The sequence below is a fragment of the Talpa europaea genome, assembly GCF_964194135.1.
Source record: "Talpa europaea genome assembly, chromosome: 11".
NCBI classification, from domain to species: Eukaryota; Metazoa; Chordata; class Mammalia; order Eulipotyphla; family Talpidae; genus Talpa; species Talpa europaea.
Genome location: NC_140078.1, coordinates 70,135,377 through 70,157,515, shown reverse-complemented (window position 1 = coordinate 70,157,515; position 22,139 = coordinate 70,135,377). Strand labels below are relative to the sequence as shown.

The 22,139-nt window shown below is 55.2% G+C and overlaps 5 protein-coding genes across 8 annotated transcripts in view; 1 reads left to right on the top strand and 4 right to left on the bottom strand.

Annotated features, from left to right (window-relative positions):
- Positions 1-417: 417 nt before the first annotated feature.
- Positions 418-4,109, bottom strand: ZMYND10 (zinc finger MYND-type containing 10; the record flags this gene model as incomplete). Its single annotated transcript, XM_084247581.1, has 12 exons — positions 418-493; positions 583-708; positions 829-950; positions 1,033-1,158; positions 1,381-1,553; positions 1,886-1,986; positions 2,066-2,154; positions 2,248-2,385; positions 2,503-2,556; positions 2,678-2,794; positions 3,639-3,747; positions 4,018-4,109. The coding sequence occupies 12 exons, from the start codon at positions 4,107-4,109 to the stop codon at positions 418-420; spliced, it is 1,323 nt and encodes a 440-aa protein (XP_084103707.1).
- A 1,510-nt stretch (positions 4,110-5,619) lies between these two features.
- NPRL2 (NPR2 like, GATOR1 complex subunit) lies at positions 5,620-8,946 on the bottom strand (the record flags this gene model as incomplete). The annotated part of the gene is made up of 11 exons (XM_084247281.1): positions 5,620-5,764; positions 5,849-5,991; positions 6,226-6,343; positions 6,419-6,512; positions 6,631-6,667; positions 6,773-6,870; positions 6,959-7,095; positions 7,457-7,565; positions 7,708-7,876; positions 7,979-8,070; positions 8,869-8,946. 11 exons carry the CDS (start codon positions 8,944-8,946, stop codon positions 5,697-5,699), a joined length of 1,143 nt encoding a protein of 380 aa, XP_084103407.1. The 3' UTR covers positions 5,620-5,696.
- A 744-nt stretch (positions 8,947-9,690) lies between these two features.
- CYB561D2 (cytochrome b561 family member D2) lies at positions 9,691-11,816 on the top strand (the record flags this gene model as incomplete). 2 transcript variants are annotated; one of them, XM_084247080.1, is made up of 3 exons in its annotated part: positions 9,691-9,835; positions 10,601-10,638; positions 11,313-11,816. In XM_084247080.1, 3 exons carry the CDS (start codon positions 9,709-9,711, stop codon positions 11,814-11,816), a joined length of 669 nt encoding a protein of 222 aa, XP_084103206.1. The 2 variants fall into 2 exon arrangements, with proteins under 2 accessions (XP_084103206.1, XP_084103205.1); XM_084247079.1 differs by having other exon boundaries at positions 9,709-9,835; positions 10,543-10,638; positions 11,281-11,816.
- A 1,513-nt stretch (positions 11,817-13,329) lies between these two features.
- TMEM115 (transmembrane protein 115) lies at positions 13,330-16,867 on the bottom strand (the record flags this gene model as incomplete). Its single annotated transcript, XM_084246742.1, has 2 exons — positions 13,330-13,534; positions 16,017-16,867. The coding sequence occupies 2 exons, from the start codon at positions 16,865-16,867 to the stop codon at positions 13,330-13,332; spliced, it is 1,056 nt and encodes a 351-aa protein (XP_084102868.1).
- A 4,707-nt stretch (positions 16,868-21,574) lies between these two features.
- CACNA2D2 (calcium voltage-gated channel auxiliary subunit alpha2delta 2) overlaps positions 21,575-22,139 on the bottom strand; it is a gene marked incomplete at its 3' end in the record, with an annotated part of 132,570 nt that continues 132,005 nt past the window's right edge. For all 3 annotated transcript variants that reach the window (XM_084248085.1, XM_084248086.1, XM_084248087.1), the window contains exons 36-38: positions 22,012-22,121; positions 21,833-21,915; positions 21,575-21,715 (exon numbers count right to left, since the gene is read on the bottom strand). In XM_084248085.1, the coding sequence (XP_084104211.1) occupies positions 21,575-21,715; positions 21,833-21,915; positions 22,012-22,121 (334 nt within the window). The remainder of the gene's footprint in view (positions 21,716-21,832; positions 21,916-22,011; positions 22,122-22,139) is intronic.

Sequence of the window (22,139 nt, the reverse complement as noted above, 5' to 3'; positions counted from 1 at the left end):
TGGAAATCTGGCCGCTGCAGGGGCAAAGTCGGCCCGCGGGCGGAGTGAGCCGGCAGCAGCAAGCTCTCGAAGAGTCCCCACTCCCCCTCCCTTCCCGCCTTCCATCCTGTGCGCAAGTCCCCTCCCCCTAACAGCAACCGAGGCCACACGGAGACAGGCATGTTTCTGAGGCCAGCTTTACTGTGTTCGAGGAAGAGGGTCCCCACATCCGGCCCTCGCTGCCCCGCCTCAGGCCTCCTTTGTCAGCATGCTGAGGCAGGGCCCTCAGCCTACCGCAGGTGGGGCAGGAAGCCAGTACTGCAGCGCTGGGAGAGATGGGTCAGCAGCTGTACCTCACCTCCCTACACTCCAAGGTTCAGAAGCACACTCTGGGTGGGTTGTATAGCATGGGAGGTCTGTAGACAGCAGCTGTAGCCTTCACTTGGCTCTGTCACCCTGGGCAGCTAGGACACAAGCCTTTCCGTGCTTCTCCCAGTGCTTGACTTGGCACTCCCTGAAGGCAGGTGGGACAGTGGGGATGGCAGTGCTTGAGGCAGCTATGGGAGTGGGGCTCAGGGATCCAGGGTGGTAGGATACACTTACCTACAGCAGTACCACTCATTCTGACATCGTGAACAACGCTTAGAGGCCTCTGCATGGCAGAAGGCACAGCGGGGCCGCTCTGGAGCCACTACCTCTAGCACATCCAACCTGTAGGTCTCAGCCCACCTGGGAAAAGGGTCAGGAGGGCCTGACTGGGCCTGGTAGATGGAAGCACAGGAGCACCCCTGCCCATGTCCACCCTTTCTGCATGCCTTTCACTCCTCCTGCGAGCTCAGCAGAACTCACCTCCGTGCCTGCAGCCGCAGGTCCTGCTCTGAGGGACTGAACACATGTCGCAGCTGGTGTTTGGCAATAGCCTGCCACTTGCCTCTGTTCTCGCGCTTCAGCCGCTCCCAGATTTCTGGGATCTGGGAGAGAGAAGTGGAGAGTGGCAGAGAGGAGTTGGCAAAGTGGGTGGTGGTCCTGAGCAACTAATTTCCTAGCACTTACCTGTTCCAATACCAGGTCTTTCTTAGGGGGCAGGGTTTCAGCCAGCGCCAAGTGGTTCAGGAAGGCCTGCAGGTCTGCCAGGTTGGGCAACTGGTCGAGTAGTGTGTCTGTGAGGAAGGCCCGAAGCTGCAAGGGTGTCCAGGGGAGGCCAGTGTGAGTTAGCGTTGACCAGAGGGCAAAGGAACAGAGAGGGCCTATGTTGGGCTGGGCCTACGTAGGGCCCATGTCCCACTAGTTGCTGCATCATCTAAGGTAGGAAAGAGGACTGGGGCTGAGGAGGGTAGGCAAAGACAAATAGCAGGACTGGGGTGGAGCAGTGCTTGGACTGGTGTGGGAGGAGTTCCCCACCTTGAGTAGCTGTCCCTTGGCAAAGCTTGTGAGGCAGTAGCGGGCCCGGGCCTCAGGACTTAGCAGCAGGTTGTACAGGGCGATCCAGACCTGCCCATCCAACTTCCTCAGCTTTTGCTGCTCTGAGGGGGTCACTGTCTGCCAACGGCCACCCTCAAATTGCTGCAGCTTTCCTGGGGAGAGGAACCAGCACACTGGTTCAGGAGTCACATGCTCTGTGAGCCAGCCGTGTGGGCTGGGGGACTGACTGCTCCCTGGGCACAGGTGTTGCCCAGGCTGGGGAAGTGCTTGCTCCAGAGCACAGTTAGCATCAATAGTGGCCACATGGGCCTTGCCTGCTGGACGGCCCAGTCTAGGCCCACCTTGGGTGAGGCATCTTCCTATCCTCTGTGGGCTAGGGGGCAGAATTTGCCTGCTTATGTGCAAGATGCCCTCCTCCACCAATTCTGGAAGATATCTTGGAAGCTTGGAGCTGGGGGCTTGGGCAGGAGGGGGAGGATCTTACCTCCTTCCTGTCGGCTCCAGGGACTGTGCTCCAGCAGTTCCACCAGGAGGCAAGGCAGGTTGTGGGTGCTAAGCATTCGGCTCAGCATGCTCAGGGAAAGGCTAGAGATAGGGATAGAGAGAGATGAGCAGAGGCTACAAGCTCAGCCTCCCAGGCCTCCACTGCAGGCCCCAGGCCTACCTATCCACACAGTCTGTGATGTAACGCAGCACTGAGAGGGCCTTCAGTGAAATTTCAAATTCCATCAGCTCTGCCTGCTTCTGTAGCTCCTGGATGAGCCAAACACAGCTCAAAACTGCCTGCTTAGGCCTTGTGGAGTCTGAGTTTACTAGCCCCTGTGTGCCCAGGGAACCTCAGCCCACCTGCATGGGGTTGCTGTATTGGGGCTCCTCCTCCTCAGGGGGGGCACCACGACCACACCGGGCCACCAACAGAATCAGTTTTCGGTGGCAGTAGTCCACCAGGTCCAAGATGGTGTCCTCTGCTGACTCACACACCTCCTGGGAGCAGGAAGAGGGTAAGCATTCTAGTTCTCATGTCCTCCCTACACAACCTTCCAGGGATTTCTGCCTGGCCCTGGTCTGAGACAGAAGTCTGGGGGCAGGATTGTGACTCACCTTGTGAAAGAACACTGTCTCCAGGAGGTTGATGATGGAGGCCTCATGGTGTACCTGCCAGATAAAGAGGAAAGGGCCCAGGGCTGCTGGGGGAGAGATTAGGGCTACCATTTATCCTCTCTGTCCAGGGCCCTCTGATGAGGTGGGTGGGGTTGTGAACCAGGGCCCAGCTCACCACCATGTATATGGGAAAGGTGTTTTGGGGCTTGAAGTCCTCTAGCTTGCACAGCACAGGGAACACCTTCTGCTTCCACATCTCCACTGCAATCAGCTCCTCCACCAGGGTTGGGATCTTTGAGGGGTAGTGGAAAGGACAGGGATGAGGTGGGCCTATCTTGGCCTGGAAGTCCTCTCATTCTTGGCTCTGCTCAAATTCTCCTGAGCCCCTGGACTCTCCCACACCCCATGAGTAACCTCTCTCCTGCAGCCTAGACCTTCATTTCTAGTGATCCCCAACATTTTTGTGGGGATAGCCCCCAAGTTTCCCACTGCCCATACTCCCAAGGCCTTTACCTTATCCCCAGGCTGTCTTCCTCTCCCAGCACCTGCACCCTCTCTCCTCCTCGTCCACCCAGATGTCTCTCTCAGGTCAACCCTCTTGCTCATGCACACCCTCATGTCCCTCTTCTCTGGGTCCTCCAAAGTTGTGTGTCTTGATCTCACTCTTATTAAGGGCTATTCACCACCCTCAAGTAGAGGGCTCCATCTTTTTTTTCGCAGAGGAACACTTTTCTATCTTTGTCATGTTCCAGCAAGGCTAATTCCTGGTTTCTAACTCTCTCACCCTCAAGGGAAGGCAGGCTCCTTCCATGACAAAGTCCCACCCCCACTTCGGTGGGAGCCCCCTCTGGCCCTAGTCTATCCAGGAATGCCTTTAACACTCTGGGCCTGGGTTGTTCTATCACCTCTGAATATATCCTAATCAACCCATGCCTGGAACCTTGCCAGGAGTCCCAAGGTCCTGTCCATTACAGATGCAAAATCAAATGTATCACACCCTTCCTTCTTTGGGAGGGCAGGTATACCAGCCAGGGGGAAGAGCAAGTGCCTGAGGTGCTCCTGAGGGGTAGGTAGAGTGGTAAGGTGGGGGTTGGGGGAGTGGAAAGGCAAGAACTCTGTCTGTGGTCCCAGCATACCTTCCCATGGGTGACCAGCAGCTCTTGGATGGGCTCACCCTGGCTGGCTGTGGCATCAAGGATGGCCTGCATGTTCAGCTTCTCCAGGTTCTCATGCTGCTGGTTCCACCTGCCCCAGAGCAGGTGTGTGTGTGCATTTGGGTGCACATGTGTGGGGATGAAGTGGGGGTGGGGATTTGGTCCTATTGAAGCCTAACCTGAACCTGAGGGGTTAGAGGGCGCTCAGGACCATATTCCGTCTCATCTCAGAGAGCTTTGCCTTCCCACTTGGGGGGCCCTTCACACAGGGCAAACCCTCCCCCCATATCAAGTCGTTCCCTCCTCCCCCCAGGACTCTGACCCCATGATTCTGTCTGACCCCTTGATGCAGCTGCCTCACCCTTCAGAGCCCATCTCGCGCAGCGGGAAGCTGCGCAGTCCCCGCACCAGCACATCGGCCTCTCCCGGCAGCAGCAGCTCTAAGTCACTCATGCCCTGGCGGGGGACAGAGAGCAGGAACGCGAGGTCGGCTGACCCGAGGCAGCAGTAAGCGGGGAAGTGGGGTGCTAACGCACTTGGAGACGATGGTTTCTGGCGGGGCCTAATTCTAGGGCATGACGGTTGCGGAGCAGTTGGAGCGCGTGGGTCCTTGAGTCCTCGCCGCCATGGAAACGGCTAGCTCGGCGCCTGCGCAGTGCGTCCCGGCCCCGCCCCGGCCGCGTTCCTACGCGACCCGCCCCCGCCGGCGGGTACCTCGCCCGCCGGGTTGTAGGTAACAACCCTGTTTGGATTCCTAGCGCTTTGCCCTCACGACCCGTGGCGACGCACGGGTCTCCTCTGAGTTCCAGACTCCCATGGCCTAGGTCTGTTCTCGGACGTCGAGTTGCCTTCGCAAGGATGAGTAACCCCGGCCGCGACAGCTCTTGCTGCGCTGCACCTCAGCCCACGGGAATCTGATGATCCTCTGTGGCTTCCTCGCTCCGGGATTTTGGGCACCCAGCTCCACCTGGCGGCTCCACCCCGGAAATACTGTGTAGGGCCACAACTCTTCAACCCCAGTACAGGTTGTCCAAACTGCTGCGGCCTTACTACTGGACCCACTTCCACTCTTCGACCCTCCTGAGCAACCAGGAGTCTTTAAAAGGTGTATATAAGACTTTACTCCCTTGCACACGGAAGGGAGACTAGCGCTCTATGGCCGCCTCTGGTCCTTAAAGTGCTTCGTACACAGCAGCTTACCAGCAGCTCTGCAGTGTGAAGCTCTTTCCCCCCCTCCTACGTCAGGACATCATTTTTTTTAAAAGATGTATTTATTTATGCAAGAACTTGGGTGTAGACCAGAGGTGCGGGGAGAGGATTCACCAGAGAGAGTGGGGAGCAGAACAGGTGGATCTACTAAAATACACTGCTGAGGGGAGCAGCAGAGGAGGCAGGAGAGGTCTGCTGTGCCATGTGGGCAGCTCCCTGGCCGGGGATTGAACTCATGCTGCAGTGGCTGGCAGATAGCTTGAAAGTGCTGTCTTTAACCCCTGCACCACCAGGGAGGCCCAGGATATCCCTTTTTGAGCCATTTCCCTTTGCCTCCTACATTACAGTGCTATGGGCTCTCCTTTAGGTGTTTCATACACACCAAAGAGGTTTTTGCTTTGGGGATTTTGCACCTGTTCCCTCTGCCTGCAATACTTTAGTATTGGCCTCCTTTAGTCCTCAGTGAGACCTTCCCTACCCATTTAATCCAGAGCAGCCCAGCCCCCATCCCAACTCACTTTTCATTACACCTTTCTTACTGTTTCTGGCTGTTTATTTCAGTTTAAGTGGGCACATTTACTTATCCATTGAGGGTCCTGTGAATCAGATGGCGCTCCAAGGAGCTGGGACATTGCTGGTTCTTTGGTGGCCCCCGATTTAGAAGTGGTACTCAATAAAGGTAGGTAGCAATGGGTGACTTTAGTTACAAAACTGAGGGTCAACCTTGAGACAGTGTGGACTAGTCTGTTGTTGGTCTATCCCTCAGTGCAACAGGCAGGGCTTAGAAAGAGAGTAGCCATAGCCGTATGCTTTGTCCAACCTACAACAGCCTCATTTCCAGCAGATGATGATGTTGGGGTCATTTTCCAGTCGCTCATCCAACTCGTGGTAGCTCATGCCTGGGTAGGATCGTGGAGGGGAGGTCAGCAACCATATCTTGGCCACCATGCCTTGCCCCACCCACCTGCCCTGCCTGTCTCCACCTGTCTTGCAGCAGATCTCATCATAGCTGTGGCAACCTGTGTAAAGCCGGGCAGGGTGGCTGCGCTCCTCCCGAGACACCCGCACGGGATACTTCTGTAGTCGCCGAATGAGGTTCTTCATAAGCCCGAATTGGATCAGCTTTCTGTGGTGGGGGGTTGAGGGAGAAAGAGGGGTCAGGCTGCCTTCCAGACTGCAGTCTGGAGGCCCAGATTGGCCTCCAAATCCATCACCTCCAGGAAGCCTGCCTAGACTAGCAGTCCCACATGATTCTGCTCACTGGGAATCTCCTGTTCCTTTTTGACCCAGGGTTATGGAGAGACAATGAGTGTGCTTGCCCTCAGGAAACCCCTCCTGCCCCAGGGGCTCCCCCTCTGACCGTTCATCAACATGTTGCAGCTGCTGGGGGTGGCGGCCAATGAGGTCTCTCACAGTTGTGCCAGGGCTGAGGCTGCAGTACAGCTGGAATACATCCCGGAGACTGGCCCTTTTGTGCCCTGTAGGTGCCAGGGGTCAGCTCTTTTGATGGCCCTGTTCTCCCCAATATGCCCTCCCCAAGAGCCTGCCCTTACCTTGCTTGGTTACGTAGGATAGACATGCCTCCTGCAGGGACTTGTCATCTACCAGATCTTGGACCTTGGGTGTCGGGCAGTACACATTGGAGTACTGGAGAGCAGCAAGAAACACAGGGGCCTGAGAGAAGGGCTTGGAGGTCTGACATACCCCTAATCTCTGCCAGGCACATGAGTTACTCTCCAGTTAACCAGAACCCAGACTCACCTACCTGGAGGATGGACACAAGTGTCACGACACCATAGTACCTGGGGGAGATAGTTGTGCTCAGCTTCTGAGGTCATGCCTTCTCAACACCCACACTCAGGGCCTCTGGGCCCTTCCCTGTCCTGGGCATGCCTTGCCCTACTCACAGCAGGTTCTGGATGGCTATGCGCACCAGGTTGAGCTCCACATCTGCTTCAGCTGAGATCTTCTGGACATGGCGGAAACCATCAATGTAGGGCAGGATCTGAGCAGGGCAGAGTCAGTAAAGGTGGAATGAGTCCTTTTGGGCTGTGACCAGCGCAGGTGATGGTATTCAGGGAGGGGTGGCATACCTGCTGTGTTGTGAGGTCCCACTGTGTGTTGAAGAAATCCTCCTTGTCCTTGGTAAAGACAGGCACATCGTATTCCTGTGCTACAGGAGGGTCAGGTCGCTGCTCAATCACCTTCAAGTGGATGGTGTTGGACTCATCTGCAGGGGCCCCATTCATATCTTCAGTACCATTTCTTCTAGGAGACCCTCAATCACCACCCACTCCCCCCAGAAACCCTTGGCAGGTACTTTTTGGATAGAACAATCTTTCCTTTTTTTGGAGCAAGAGACTGCGATCCGGAGAAGGGAAAGAACATGCCTAAGAAGCAGAGCTGGACAGGTCTGCTGGCATCCCCAGCCCGATTGTGTACTGGTCCCTAGATATCACCAACCCAACTCATGGATATTTCCTGGCCACCAATTTGTTCAAGAGTCTTGTCCTTGGCTGGGCTCACCTTCCCCTACCACATTCCCATTCCTCCTGTACCCCTCTATGGTCATTGCAGAGGCTGGTCCATACCAATGGGCAGAGTGCACCGGCCCGAGGCATTTAGCTCCTCCAGTAAGATGGTCATGATGGGCACCAACTTCTGTTTGCTTTCCTCATTGGACACAAAACTGCTCTCCAGCTGGATGGAGTATAGACAACATGGTGGACACAACTCAGGAGCCATGGCTAGCATCCTGTCCTGGCAGGTTCCCAGGTTAGAGATCTAAGAACACCTTTCCCAACTCTGCCTGCCCATCCACCCAAGCCATAGTGTGGCAGACCTCCAGAGTGGTCAGGTAACCAGCCAGCTTTTTGACAATGGGCTCGAGGGCACAGGTTTTGGCCTGGGCATCACACACAAATCCTAGGTTGAAGAGCAGGGCATTACGGCTGTACTTCTTATGCTCAATACACACAGGGCAGCCAATCAGTTTCTTCTCCATGGCTGTGCTGGATGGGGCAAGATATGGGAACAGTCAGGCTCCTCCCACCTCCAAGCCTGTCCACTTCTCCTGGGAATGCCCCTCTTCCCCCCTCAATCTAGGGTCTCACACAGTGATGAGCTTGTTCTGCAGCTCTGGTTTGGTGATGATGTACACCTGGACTGTATCAAACAGCTCCCGGGAGATGAAGTCCTCAGGGACCTGGGGAGGGGAATGGTAAGAAGCCCCTTAGTGGACTTTGGGACTAGGTGGAGTATGGAGGGTAACCCCCAAGACCTAAATCCTCTTCTCCAGCATTGCTCTTCTCTCTCATCCACGCAGGCCTACTGCTTTGTGTTTTCAAATATACGCTATGTTCTCACTCATCTCTTGGCTTGTATATGCTGGGCTCTCTACCGGTTATACACTCTCCTCTAAAATTCCTATGCGGAGGCCTCCCTGGTGGTGCAAGGGTTTGTTAAGATGCAGCATTATGAAGCTATCCACAGCCACTGCAACGAGAGTTCGATCCCAGGCCAGGGAGGTGACCCACATGGCGTAGCAGACCTCTCCTGACTCGCCCGCTGCTCCCCTCAGCAGAGTATTTCAGTCAATCTGCCCGTTTCTGTTCCCTGCTCTGTTTCTGGTGAATCCTCTCAACACCCCCCCCCCCCGCCCCAGTCAGTATCCCAGTTCTTGTATGCATAAATGAATAAATCTTTAAAAAATAAATAAAATTCCTATGCATGTAGGGATACTAGTGGACCATCTCTCCTGGGACCTGGAACCTCCCTTGGCCCCTACACTATGATGTCCCACAATCACTGCTTGTGTGATGATTGTCTGCCCCGCCACATCTGGGGCCAGGGACCTGGGTTTAAGTATCCTCTCCATTCAAGGTTCTCTGCGAATGAAAGAGTGGCGTGCCGGCAGCATCGGGACCCACCGCCTCTAGGCAGTCGGGTGAGTGGCCGAGAGGGTTCTTCTTTCCCGCCCCAACCCCGAGACCCTAGCTGGTACCTGATAGGTGATCTTGGGTCCCAACGTAGGATGGAACTCGCTGAAAAATATGCATTCAATGCGGCAGCTGCTGCCCATGGCGCTAGCGAGATTCAGGTGGGTAGCTTCTGGCACCCCAACCCCTAGAAACACCTGTCAGAAAGAGGCCCCACGCCTGGGCCATCCAATCACGCACGCCTGCGCACTCACACACCCGTGAACGCCGCTGCTCAACAGCGCCTGCGCAGCGCGACTCAAACTTTGGGGCGGGGGGGGGGGGGTGGCTTGTCTCAGGAAGTCGCGGGTAGGTAGACGTCGCACCCGGAAGTGAAGCGACTCCGCGGTAGAGCGGCGGCGCGCGCGGCTGGCCCCCTGTATCGTGCTTTCTCCGGAGGAAATCACCGTATAGGGCCGGCGCTGCGGCTGAGGCAGGTGAATCCTTAGCGTGTAGGGCTAGCATGACAGCGGAACGTAGGGAGGCTGCGCGTAGAGGGATTCGTGCTGCTATGCCGGCACAACCGGGGACTACAATATCCGTAGTGCTTCACGCCCTTAGAGCTGGCGCTCCTGCCAGGCGACGGCGTGATGCACGCTGGGATTTGTAGTCTATTACTTGGTCGTGCGCATCCTACCTGGAAGGTGGGCCAGTTTATGTGCAGGTACTTCCTGTCGCCTGCTTTTGATTGGCTTATTGTGACTGGCACTTATCTTGGTACTGTCCCTTTCTACCTTAACTTCTTAGAAGGGGGTGGCATTCTTGACCTGCAACCCTTGCTCCAGTGGGAGGAGTGAACAGCAGGCACCCAAGACCCTTGTTCACTCTACTATGCTTTCAGCCTGCAGCTCCCGACCTGGTTGACCATGACCCTTTCTGTGGAGACCGAGTCACACATCTACCGAGCACTGCGTACTGCCTCTGGGGCTGCTGCCCACCTTGTGGCCTTGGGCTTCACCATCTTTGTGGCTGTACTTGCCAGGCCTGGCTCCAGTAAGTAGAATTCATAGTTGACTTATGGGGAGAAAAGTGCCACTTTCCTGGGGGGACAGGGTCAATAGGAAGCCTTGGGTCTGACTCTTGGGAACAGGCCTGGCTGGTTCAGGGATGTGCTGTACTGGAGCCAAAGTAGGGCAAGGGGCAGATGAAGTATGGGGGCTCTGCCGGCTGGGCCAAATCCCAGAGTATCTGACTTTTCTTTCCCTGTTTTGATTCTGCCCTTGGCTGCTTTTGGGATGGGCTGGGGGAAGAGGGGAGGACTGCCAAAAAGTGGCAAAAAATGGCCTCTAATCTAGGGAGGAATGAAGAGAAGATAGGTATTGGGGTCAGCTTGTTTCAAGAGGAGGTTCACATTTTGGTAGCATCTCCTCAGGTGGTGGGTTGCCCATTTTCCTAGCCTGTTGGGATTGGTATGGGTTGGGGCTTTTTTTTTTTTTTTAAAGACTTATTTATTTGTGCATACAAGAGCACAGGCCAGAGATGCAGGGGTGTGGGGGGGGATGTGGTGAGAGGATTCACCAGAGACAGAAGGGGGAGCAGAACAGGCAGATCTACTGAAATACACTGAGGGGAGCAGCGGGTGAGGCAGGAAAGGTCTGCTGCGCCATGTGGGTTTCTCCCTGGCCAGCCAGGGATTGATCTCCTGCTGCAGAGGCTGTGGATTGCTTCACAGTGCGGTGTTTAACCCCTTGCACCACCAGGGAGGCCCGGTTGGGTCTTCTTGCCTCAGATCCATAAGGCCTCCTTTTCTCATTCCAGGTCTGTTCTCCTGGCACCCGGTGCTTATGTCTCTAGCTGTAAGTAGTGGGTCTGGCCATCTCTTAGTGGTGGGAGGGAGTATAAGTATGGTGGTCCTGAATCCTTATGGACACAATATCTAGAGAATGGGATATGGAATTAGAGGAGTTGCATGCTCGGATTCTTGCCTATGGCCTATATCCCAGACATTTGATACCCAGGGCAAATTGAGTTGGTTGTCTTAAGGACAAAATGAGGCTTTACCCACATCCAGTCAGGAAACAGCATGTATCTGTCCCTTTTACCTCAGTTTATAATGATACCTAGACAATGCATTTTCCCTAAAACATTTTCATTTTCCCTAAAACAATGCACCTATGCAGCCAGCTCTTGCCAAGAAATTGTATCCAGCCGTGTGTTAGGGAACCCAAGATTGTGAATCATTTATAGCTGCCACATCTCAAACCTCATTTGCTTGGTAACACAGCTGAGATGGCATTTCAGTAATGGCACCTATGAAGTAGGGAAAGATAGATACCTCTTGCTGGTTACTCGGGGCAGGTGTTCTGTCCCAGATGGAAGTCTTCATTCTTGCCCAACCAAATGGATACTCTTGTCAGTGGGGAGAACAAAGAAGGTAAATCTGTCCACATTGACTGACAGCTTAGGCATCTAAAGCCCTCGTCCTTTCTGCTGAACAGCATCTCACTTAGTTTTCCATCTCTTTCCCCAGTTTTCTTTCCTGATGACTGAAGCCCTGCTGGTGTTTTCTCCTGAGAGTTCGCTGCTGCGCTCCCTCTCGAGGAAGGGCCGAACACGCTGCCACTGGGCACTGCAGCTGCTGGCTCTGCTTTGCGCACTGCTGGGCCTGGGCCTGGTCATCCTCCATAAGGAACAGCTTGGCAAAGCCCACCTGGCCACCTGGCACGGACGGTCAGGGCTGCTCGCTGTGCTGTGGGCAGGGCTGCAGTGCTCAGGTGGAGTGGGGCTGCTTTACCCCAAACTGCTGCCCCGATGGCCTCTGGCCAAGCTCAAGCTATACCATGCCACTTCTGGGCTAGTTGGCTATCTGCTGGGTAGTACCAGCCTCTTGTTGGGCATGTGCTCATTCTGGTTCACTGCCACAGTCACTGGTGCGGTCTGGTACTTGGCTGTGCTGTGTCCCATCATGACCAGCTTGGTCATTATGAATCAGGTGAGCAATGCTTACCTGTACCGCAAAAGGATTCAGCCGTGAGCACTTCCCAGCCTAAGGAAGCCTGAATTTTCCCCTCAGTGTAGGAGCTGGGCTGGAACCTCTTGGACTCTCTCAGATGAGTAGGTCACAGGGACACCTCAGCACTGGTGCACTGAAGCAGGAATCTTGTGTACTGCATTCTCGCTTGTTCGTCATGCTGGAGTGCCTCCCCTTTCCTCCTCTCTCTGCTGTCACAGAGAGCATATGGATCATGTGTCTGATAAAGTTGGGGTTGTAAGATTGCCTCCCCAGTAACTCGGTTCATACTTATACCAGGCATTACAGGAGAGAGAAAAAAATAAAACTAAAAAACGACTGAAAAGACTGCATGGGGAGAATAGCCCAGAGCTGGGATAGTTGTGCCTAATAAAAATTGGGCAGTTGGGCAAGATGGGTACCTGTCTCTGGATGCTCACTGAGACGCTGAAGCCCCTCCAGCATAGAGTTCCTAGCAGGTCCTGGGACTGCAGCTGTGTAGGGTAGAGCTGTGTTCTTCCCGTCTCCCAGCTGCCTGCAGTGCTGGTCTCCAGATTGGTGGGTAGTTCTGGATGATGCCAGGGTGAGAGCTGGGGAGGGGCTGTCTCCATAGGCATCTCAGAAGCCCTCTATTCTGGTGGTAAGTCATAAGAACAACTCCTTATGTAGATCCTCTGGCCAGGGCCTCCCTGACTCGGGGTTAGAGGGAAAGAGAAAGCAAACAGCTGAGCTGAAAGCTCTGGGAAGGTGGTCCGATGGTGGGCATGCAGTTGGTGGTGGAGGTGGGGAGGAAAGGGAGTGGGGCAGTGAGCGGGCTTTTGATACAGCTGGAGTTGCACTGGGGACAGACTACACCTTTGAACCTAGGTGAGAGCCCCTGTCTTGACTTCTGCAGTTGAGCATAAGGGAACGGCACAGGTGGTCTGACAGAGCATAGGAGTCATACCTCAAAGAACTGCTTTATTGATACTGCAAGGCTGGGCTTGGCTGCCCACTCAAGTGGTCCTGTAGAAAATACCTGGTTGCTGCGGCTCTTCTGGTGCTGAAGCAGCCACGGCCATAGCGCAGGGAATCAGAGATCTTCTCGTGACATGAACAAAGTCTTCCTGGGGTTGGATGGGATGCACAGCCCAGTGATGGCTCCTGCACTGGCTGGACCCCCAGAACATTTTTGGCAAATCCTTGCCTTGGCTCGGGGCTCTCGGCAACCAGTCTTAGGCATGAGGACTGGCCCGGGAGCTGTGGCACAAGTGTCCCTGCAGCCACTTGCTTGGGGCTGCCTGCTGAGGCACAGTCTTACCTCAAATGGCCCTGGCTGGCTGATGCCTCAGAGGCCCCATTCCTGGCATAGTGGTTGTCCAGAGTTGGAGCCAGGTAGTGAGAGTCCTGGGTAGTGTTGGCGAAAAATAGCAGAAGGCTGTAGAAACCCCCAAGAGGCCTTCTTCCCTCTCCTCAGAGTGGTCAAAGCCCTGGAGAAGCTGAGAGGGTGTCAAGGGGGGCTTGGGAGAGGTGGTGCTACACTCAAGGTAGTCAGGAGTTACAGCTTTTGGGGGGCTGCCTCGAAGGTGATCAGGCTGGATTCTGGGGCAGCCCCCTTTCCTGGGAGTGTGGGGGCCGTGTCTGAGGGCAGGGGACTGTCCACCTTGGCCCCAGCTTCTTCTTCATCCTCATCCATGCTGGGCCAGACGGACTGGTCCTCCACTCTCTTTAGCCGTTCATTGAGGGCCTTCAGGGCCAGTTGCCTGGTATCAGAGGAAAGATGACAGGTCACTGTGTGTGGACTTGGCTCATGCCCTGCACGCTTTGCCCATGGAGCTGACCCCGCTTACCATGCAGTGTTCTATTTCCCCATACAGGGCTCAGGACTCCCCAGAGGTTGGGGATGTCCCACTTCCACTCAGCCATCAGGAGGACCCAGAGGCTGTTGAGCTTCCCTCCATAACAGGGGAACCCCCCAAGCTGAGAAGGCCAGCTGGTCGGCTGTCAGCCTGCCCACCAGGCAGCCCCAGGAATGGTTCTGAGGTTTTGAGCATGGTGCCTCAGAGAAGGCAGAGCCAGTGCCCCATGGCAGATGAGTAGGACATCTCTAGACACTGTAGTTTCTGCATGGGCACTGGCATCACATCCAAGGAAAGGATTATTCCTTCTCCCCCTCTCCTTATTAGGGGTGTCTCAAGCCTCTTGGCAAAGGTCAATGGAGGAGGGTGAAATTCAAGCACCTGCTTTGGCTTTCAGCCAGGAAGCCGAGCCAACTTGGGTCAACCCGCCCCTCCCAACAACTCCGTGCTCTCCTCAAATCAACCAGAATCCATGTTAGAGCAGCGACTTTACTGAGCCCTTGCAGGAAGAGAGGAAAGAAAAACAACCATGTGTGGCACAAGCCAGAACCTACAGGTTCCGTAGGGTAGACCCCGAGGACCCACTGGGGAAGGTGGAATGCTGCCAGCTAATGCTTCCAGGGGTCGTCACTGTGGACATGGAGATGCCTGATGCCTCAGCATGGGTGACAGCCTGGAGACACTCCTAGATGCAGCAGACAACTAAAACCCTCCACCATGCCAAGAAGCATGACATGACAGTAGAGGATACGGGCACAGAACGCCTGGGCACACTTCCACCCTGCCTTGCAGCCTGCTACATGACAAGCTGGCACAGACAGGGCCGTTCTTCCCTGCTGTTACCCAGACTCCCAACCTAGATTCCTTCATCAATTCTGTCTAAAACGTGCCAAGGTACAGAGGCAGTGACATGTAAATCACTTCCTCACAAGGGTCAAAGGTAGGAAACTGTCTCCCATTACTAGTAACCATCCGGATCTGGGGAGTTCAAGCTGGCCGCACCCCCAATTAAGCTAACAACATGACTATGCCAGGAACTCACCTCCAGATGAGCCCCACTCCCTCTGCACCTATCCATTTTTTTTTCTCTGGCCTGGACAGTTTTTTGAATGTCCAGTCAGCAGGCCAAAGCCTCTTACTGAAGGGGTCACGAATGTGGCCTAACACCACCTGAACAGCTGCAGGGCCACTCAGTATCTCCCAGGCCACCCCTTCTGGCCCCCTCTTAACCAGGTAAGGTTAAGACAGACCTCGTTTTTAAGGATTTATCCGTCACAGAGACAGACTGTAGGGCCCAGAATTAAGCCCTGCAGCAGGTGTGCTTTTCAACAGCCACCACCGTGGACCGCAGTAATCTGTGGCCCTTGCCCCGCTGGAAACGCCTTCAAGAGGGGGGATGGGACCCGCACTCAACTCCACAGCCCTAGTGGAGAACAAGCGCAGGGATAACGCTTCAGTTAAATTTAAAACGCAAGAGCGAAAACAGAAGCTTTGACAAGTACAGAAAGAAGGAACAGGCCTGCTCCAGATTTCACTACTCGAGTAACTGCCTCAAAAACCTCCTCAAGAATAACGCTGGGAATGGAGCTGTGATCACTGGTCAGTCTGAAGACCCAGAGAGTAAGAGCTGGATTAAAATACTGCCCTGCCCTACCCTGGCCAAGGTGCAGCTGGTGACTAATTCAGCAGGGACACCTGATAGTGCAGGTGGCTTGGTTTACAGATAATGAAGTTTGTCTCCACTCCCTGCTGTGGTCAGCAGGCTCCCTTGGTGGGTCATGTGGCCTGTCCTCTGGATTTGGTGACACAGGCCATTTTGGGGGGCCAGGGATAAATCTACTTACACCCCAAGCTTCCCTCTCAATATTAAGTGGCAGAGAAGCAAAGCATCTGAATGCAACCCCAGAAAGAGGCCACAGCTTAGCATTTGTCAATTGGGGTGGCCCAGAGAGCATCTTAAGATGCCCAGGTCTCCTTCCCTGTCCTTCCCTCCCTCAGGAAAAAGAACCAACAGCAGACTGTGTCTGGCTCCCATAGTACTGCTGCTAGGATTCCACGATTCTGAGACAAGGCCATGGTTATGTGTATGACTCTCCATTAGCCTCTCACACAACACGAAAGGGAACTGGGCGCTTCTTGAGACTAACTAGGTGGCCTGAGTTGTGAGAAAAGGGAACTTTCATTCTCTAATGTTGAGAAACACCTACTGCAGCCGAGATACCGAAATGCTCAATTTCTCACTGGGTTTTTATCTCTTTCTGAATCTGCCCCCAACACCTGACACTAGGCTGCCACCTATATACAGCAAGCTCCTCAACAGATGGAATGTGACTCCATCAAGAAATGTGCTCATAGCTTGACAAGGTTTCAGGAGATTCCACAGTACCTTCTCCGCTCGGCGTCTTGAGGGTCTGTGCCTGGGAGGCTGATGGTGATGGAGGACGGGGCACCCACATCATAGCGCTTCACCGTCTTCTGACATATCTTTACTTTCACCAAGAGGCCATGCACCAAGTTCGCCAAGAGCCCCACCACGGGCTGCAGGATCTCAGGGAAGAAGGTGGCAAAAGCAAAGTGGTCAGCCATGTCCCCTCGGCCTCGGCTATGGCGCTGGTAGAAGCGAAGATACACCCAACTGGAGAGCAGCCCGAAGCCATAGGAGGCCAGTGCGGGGCTCTGGAGAAGCGTGGCCAGCCGCAGCAGCAGCAGCAACCCCAACAGCAGCATGGGCACCACGCTAACGCGTACTTGGGGCACTCGCAGAACCACACAATCCCCCATGGTTTGCTTGAGTGCCACCAGGACACCACCTAGGAAGCCCAGGGCACCGTGGATGCGGATTGTGAAAAGGTAGACCAAGTTGAAGGAAGCCATGTAGGTGAGGAGGTAGGCGAAGGCCCCCAGCAGCCCCACTGACACATTCACCACTGAGAAGAAGATGAGCAGCTCCAAAGCCCCCCAGAGGGGCTCCAGCAAACGTCCAGCCACAACCACTGTGGCCAGGCTGATGGCCACATCCCACACATGCTGCTCCATCAGCCCATGGGTGGCCAAGGTCCAGATCCAGAAATTGGGCGGAAAGAGGTAGCCTGGGGTGACCGCCAGGCAGCCCGTGTCCACGGCAAAGGACAGCAGGTAGAGGAATAGTACCGTCGCACACAGGGCCTTCACCACCACGCTGGCGCTGGCCAGGATGGCCCCCAAGTGCTGGCGAGCACCCGGTAGGGCGCGCTGCATCTTCCCGGCCGGCGTCGGCGTCTAGTGGGCTAGGGGGCCTCCCCGGGGCCTCGCTCCAGTCCGGCCCCGTCGGGAGGCCCGGGCCTGGCCTAGTCGCTGGCCTATCGCCCGGGTGAAGACTCCACTTCCGGTTGGGGTCCCAAAGGGCCAAGCCGGGCCTGGTCGCGGGGCCGGGGCCTGAGCCCCCGCCGGGTATCAGCAAGGCCTTGGGCGGATTCGGCACGCCTGTCTTCCAGCCCTGCGCGCCGCGCACCAGGCCGCGGAGGCTGGCGTTGATCTCAGGGCTCGGCCTCCTCCATTCACCCCGGGGTCCTAAGATCCGTAGGGACTGGAGCCTAGTTCTGGGTCCGAGTCAAGTCTGGTCAGCGCCGGTCGGCCTGGGTCTTGGCTTCGACCGTCCCTCCTCCCCTCTCCGGCGCCGACAAACAGGGGCGCTGCGCTTGCGCGCCCCGGGAGGCTGCGGGATGTGCTCGGCGCGCCGGTCTTCCGGCTCCACAGCATGCCGGGACACCGAGTCCTTGCCCGGGCCGGGGCCGGGAGGAAAGCCAGTTTCTGGGTAAAACTACGAGTCCCAGGAGGCTGTGCGCCCGGCCGTTCCCGGCGGTGGTGAGCGTGAGCTCGGGAGGTGTAGTTCTCGGAACGCCCCGCCGGCCGTTTCCTCTGGGTCTGGGGGAGATTGATCGAGCGCCGCTGCCTCTGGAGAGCGCGGGTACCGGCTGCCGCACAGCTCCGTGCCACACACTTGTTCAGTGTCCCGGGGAGAGTGGCTCTGGTCGCGTACAGCTGAGCGGGTGTGTCCTCGGCAGGTGTGTGGGAGGAGCGCGGGTGGCCCCGGGTGTGTAACGGTGCTCGAACTCCTGAAACTTCCCGCCGCCCGGTCGATGCTTGACCCAGGTTATGTGGGGTGATTGGGTCCTGACTAAGTTGGAATTTTTGCTCTGCCATTTGGCGGCTCTGTGACATTCGCCGAGTTCCTGAAACCGTTTGAAACTCAATTTCATGGAACTTACAAAATAGCTGTGACGGGACCTACCGTGAGAATCCAGGGGACGGAAGTGTGTATCTGCCAGGCCTCCCTGGCTGCACAGGGAGTGTGTGGCTCAGGCTGTCCTAACAAATGAGGTGGCGCCTCATTTCGAACTCAGGTCTTCAGTCCCCAAAGGGGAGAGGCAGGGTTGCTCTCTGTTACGCTCCTCCTCACCAGAGGCTTCTCATCCCTGACCCAGAGGAAGAGAGGAGTCTCTGCACACGCGGGCCAGGCCTGCCCCAGGTCCACTCTTATTGCATCAGTGGCATCTGGCCCGTTGTGCCCTGTGCAAGCTGGCTTTTTTTGCTATGAGTTACTTTTTAAAACATGTGAATGTAATTAAAATAATTATGTGACAAAGTGCATTTGAAAGGTGCAAAATCCCTTCCTTTCATCCACTGATTTCAATACAAATGCCAGTGAATCATAGGTTATTAAGGATGTTGACACACTATCTTCGGGGTCTGGGTTCCCACTGGAAGTCACCCCATGGCAGCATTTCCAGGTTTAGCAAACCAAAATACAAGGGGTCCTAGTAAGATTTGAATATTAGATAAACAACAAATAATTTTTTAGTATAAGCATGTCCCAAATGTTTTTAGTATAGTTTTGTTCTATGCAATACTGGAAAACATACTACATAACGTTCATTCTTTGAAATTCAAATTTGGTTGGATGTTCTGTACTTGGCAACTCTACCCCAAGACTTCTAGGCTATTTCAGGCATAGGAGCTAATTTAGGGGTTATAAGTCCTTGCTCTGTGGGTGACCCCTGTGGAGGAGTGACTAAAGGTGTTTTCTCTAAGGCCTGAAAGGCCCTCCATTTATTCAGCATTGAGGTTTCCCCAGCCATAGGCTAGATTTCCTCCCTGAAATCCTTGCTCATTTCTTGTTCTTCTAATAGGGGGAGAAAGGATTTCTGTTATCCCCAAACCACAGATAAGTCTCATTTCACTTATCTGACTTAACAGGAATAAACTAGTACCTAACTCTAAGGTTGTGGGGAGGACTCAGCTGGCCCACCAGGTGAGTGTGGAGTATGTATTTTAATAGAAGTGAGTGTCAGCAGCACCAGGAAACCTCTGCTCTGGTGGTTGTAAGTCTATCTTGGAAAGAACTTGGAAAGGTCATACCAATTAGTGTTGAAATTAAAAAAGCTGCGATTAAAATGAACAAGATGTTGGACTGGATCGAGGGAGACCTGACTCAGCTTTGGTTTCCAACAGGAGCGGCAACAGTCACAGGGAGCACAAGGCCATTCTCCCTGGGCCAGGATAGAAGGTTGTACATGTGGGCATGCCAGTTCCTGGCCTTTCCAGAACATTAGGACTGTGCCCTCAAGCCCTCAGTCCTGGACTCAAGCCAGGTTCTCATCCTTTGCTCCAGGTAATGAGCCTGCCTGCTAGGCCCTGGTGATCCGACCTATGGCAGGAACACCCGCTAGACCTGCCTTTCATCTGTCTACTTTCCTTCACCCTCCTGGCCTTGGGCCTTTAGGAGGCCTTTTATTACTTTTTTAGACAGCCTTTCTCAGAGCTTTGAGACGATTATATAAGAGATAGCATCTGGCACTGAGGAGGCCTGGCAAGTGTCATGTCCTACACCTACTGGTGGCCTGGATTGCTGTGACCTTCACTCCCAGATGAGCAGTAAGTGGGACTCTGAAGTCATGGTCACTTGTCTTCACCCCAATCCTCACCCCAGGGCAGACACAGTGGATGGGAACCATTTGAAGTGAAAATATGAACATTATTTAATAACTGATCTTCTGTAATAAACCATTTGAAAATATTTTACAAGGAATCACACACACGATATTTTACAAAGTTTCTTGACTTTTTTGTCACTGTTGTTTTTCTGACTTGTCTGTACAAAATAGAACAACCAAAAAAAAAGGGCAGAGAAGAGGAAATGGCCCCCCAATCCCCCAAGCCTGAGGTGAGGGGGCAGCCAGGTCAGGTGGGTGATGAGAAGAATCAGACCCAGCTGGGGGTTGGACAACTACCTGATGGGGATTGTTTTGTCTGTTTTTCTGTTTTTTAAACTTAAAATATATATTTTTCTGTATATGTTTGATTCTTTTTTATTTTTATATTCTCCATTGAGCACCTGACTACACTACGGTTACACACACGCCCCCACAAGACACGGCTGGCATCTAGGCTGGGTGTACAGCATGGGCGCCCACCCTGCCACCAGCAGCGGGCATGGACCATACACACACACTGAGAAAGCAACAAGCAACATGACATTAATTAACGGAGCCATTAATTAATGCATCACCCTCCCCCCTCCTCCCAGTCCATCCGAGCCCCATGGCCACTTTCCCCTGCCCTCAGTCCCCCACTGGTCCCCAGGCTGGGATGCCCTTAAGGGACATCACCAGAATGAATGGTGTGAAGAGATGTGCCTGGGCCCAGCTTCTGTGTGTGTAGAGTGTGTGTATGTGTGTATGCACGTGCAAGTGTGTGTTCAGCAGGGAGAAGCAGATAGGCCTCCTGGGGGCAGGGGATGTGTGTATGAATGGGAAGGAGACAGGGGGTGGGCACAGGCCTGAGTATGTTAGGGCCAGGTTGTGGGGGGCCCAGCCAGGAGAGATCAAGTCACCCCTGCTAAGGCAAAGGGCAATGTCTGGTGAGGGTCCCTCTGCCGAGGGGTGCAGGCAGGGGCATGTGGTCCCACTGGGGGCCTGACACTAGTGAGAAATGGTTACAATGAGCACCTGGCTGGGTGAGGGGCGTTTGGGGAACACTGGCGGCTAGGGTGGGACAGAGGGGTCTTCACCCCTGCCCCAGCATTTGGCACTGTTTTTCTGCTTTGACATTCAGCTTTAGAGGTGGAGGACAGTTGGGTTTGTCGCAGGTCACATTAGAGGTGGGTGGTGAGCAGTGGATTGAGTGTGCAAGTGCCAACTTTCCCACCAACCCCGAGCCTTGTGTAAGGCTTTGTGAGCCCCCACCTCCACCCTACCCCATGGTGTGTGTGTGTGTGCGCGCGAGTGTTTGTGTGTGTGTGTCCTCCACCGTATGTCTAATGGGAGTCCATTTTCTGCCCTCCGGGCTCCAGGAGTGTATGGGGTTGTATCTGAGCCAGTGCTGCTGTCACTGTCCTGACACCTGCAGGGTTTGGGGGTGAAGGATGGGAGCTTTAAGCCTGAGAGGGACAGAAGCCCATTGGGGGGGTGCCCCAGGACCTCTCTCCTGCCTGAACTTAAGCTGGGGTGCACAAGGTCGCAAACTGCCCATCTCAACCTCCTCCATGATTCTCAGGAAATCCAAATTTGGTCCTGGGTGGGACAGAAGGGGCAGGTTAGGAGAAAAGGCCCAGATCTCCCACACAAAGGGAGTTTTGGGGTGGGGCAGGGTGGGCAGTGGAGGCCTGGTTTGGCACCAGTACTGTGGCTTCCCTGTGCCAGCCTGGAGGGGGTGAGTCCGGTGGGAATGAGAGGGCACGGGGCTGAGGGCGGGTGTTGGGGGGACAATTGGACAGTTCAGCGGCGACTCGTGGCCTGGGGGCCAGAGACCTACGGGCCCTCCTTTGGGAAACCCCACTTTAAGGTGCAGACTCTAGGGGAGGGTCTAGCACGCTCAGGTCCCTTCAGTGAGGGAGGGGGCGAGGCTCTAAGGCGGGGAGTGTGGGGAGGGTGAGAGGAGGGTAGGCCTGCGGGGTGGGGGCGGTGTTCAGAGGCGGCGCGAGGCGTGGGCGTGGACTTGAGGCTGCGGCCGCGGAGGCAGGCCCAGGAGCAGCAGCAGCTGCAGCGAGACCAGAACGCCCAGCGACGGCGGGAAGGAGGCTCCGCGGCCGCAGTCTGACGTATCTTCCTGCGGAAAAAGACCAAGAGCAGGTCGGCCGGGGCGGGCCCGGGCAGGGGAGGGCCAGGGCCCCGCTAGCCCTGGGGGCGGGGAGCTGGTTGTCAGGTTCGCCGTCCCTCTCCTCACCGTCGCGTTGTAGTCGAAGCAGATGTGCGGGCCTCTCCGGTATCGCGGTCTCTGCACCAGCTCACACTGCTCCGGGCCGTCCGCTGGGCATGGGTGGGGAGTCAAGGAGGCGGCGGCACGGAGGGGGCGCGGAGGGAGGGAGGGGGCGCGGGCGGCGAGGAGGGGCGGGGGCAGGATACAGTGTGTCTCCTTCTGCAGCAGCCGACCCGCCTCACACTGGCTGCACAGTGGCTTCTCCGCCACCACGAAGAGAAGGTTGGTGTTAGTCAGTCTCTGTGCGTGAAACAACCTGGAGGCGGCACAGAAA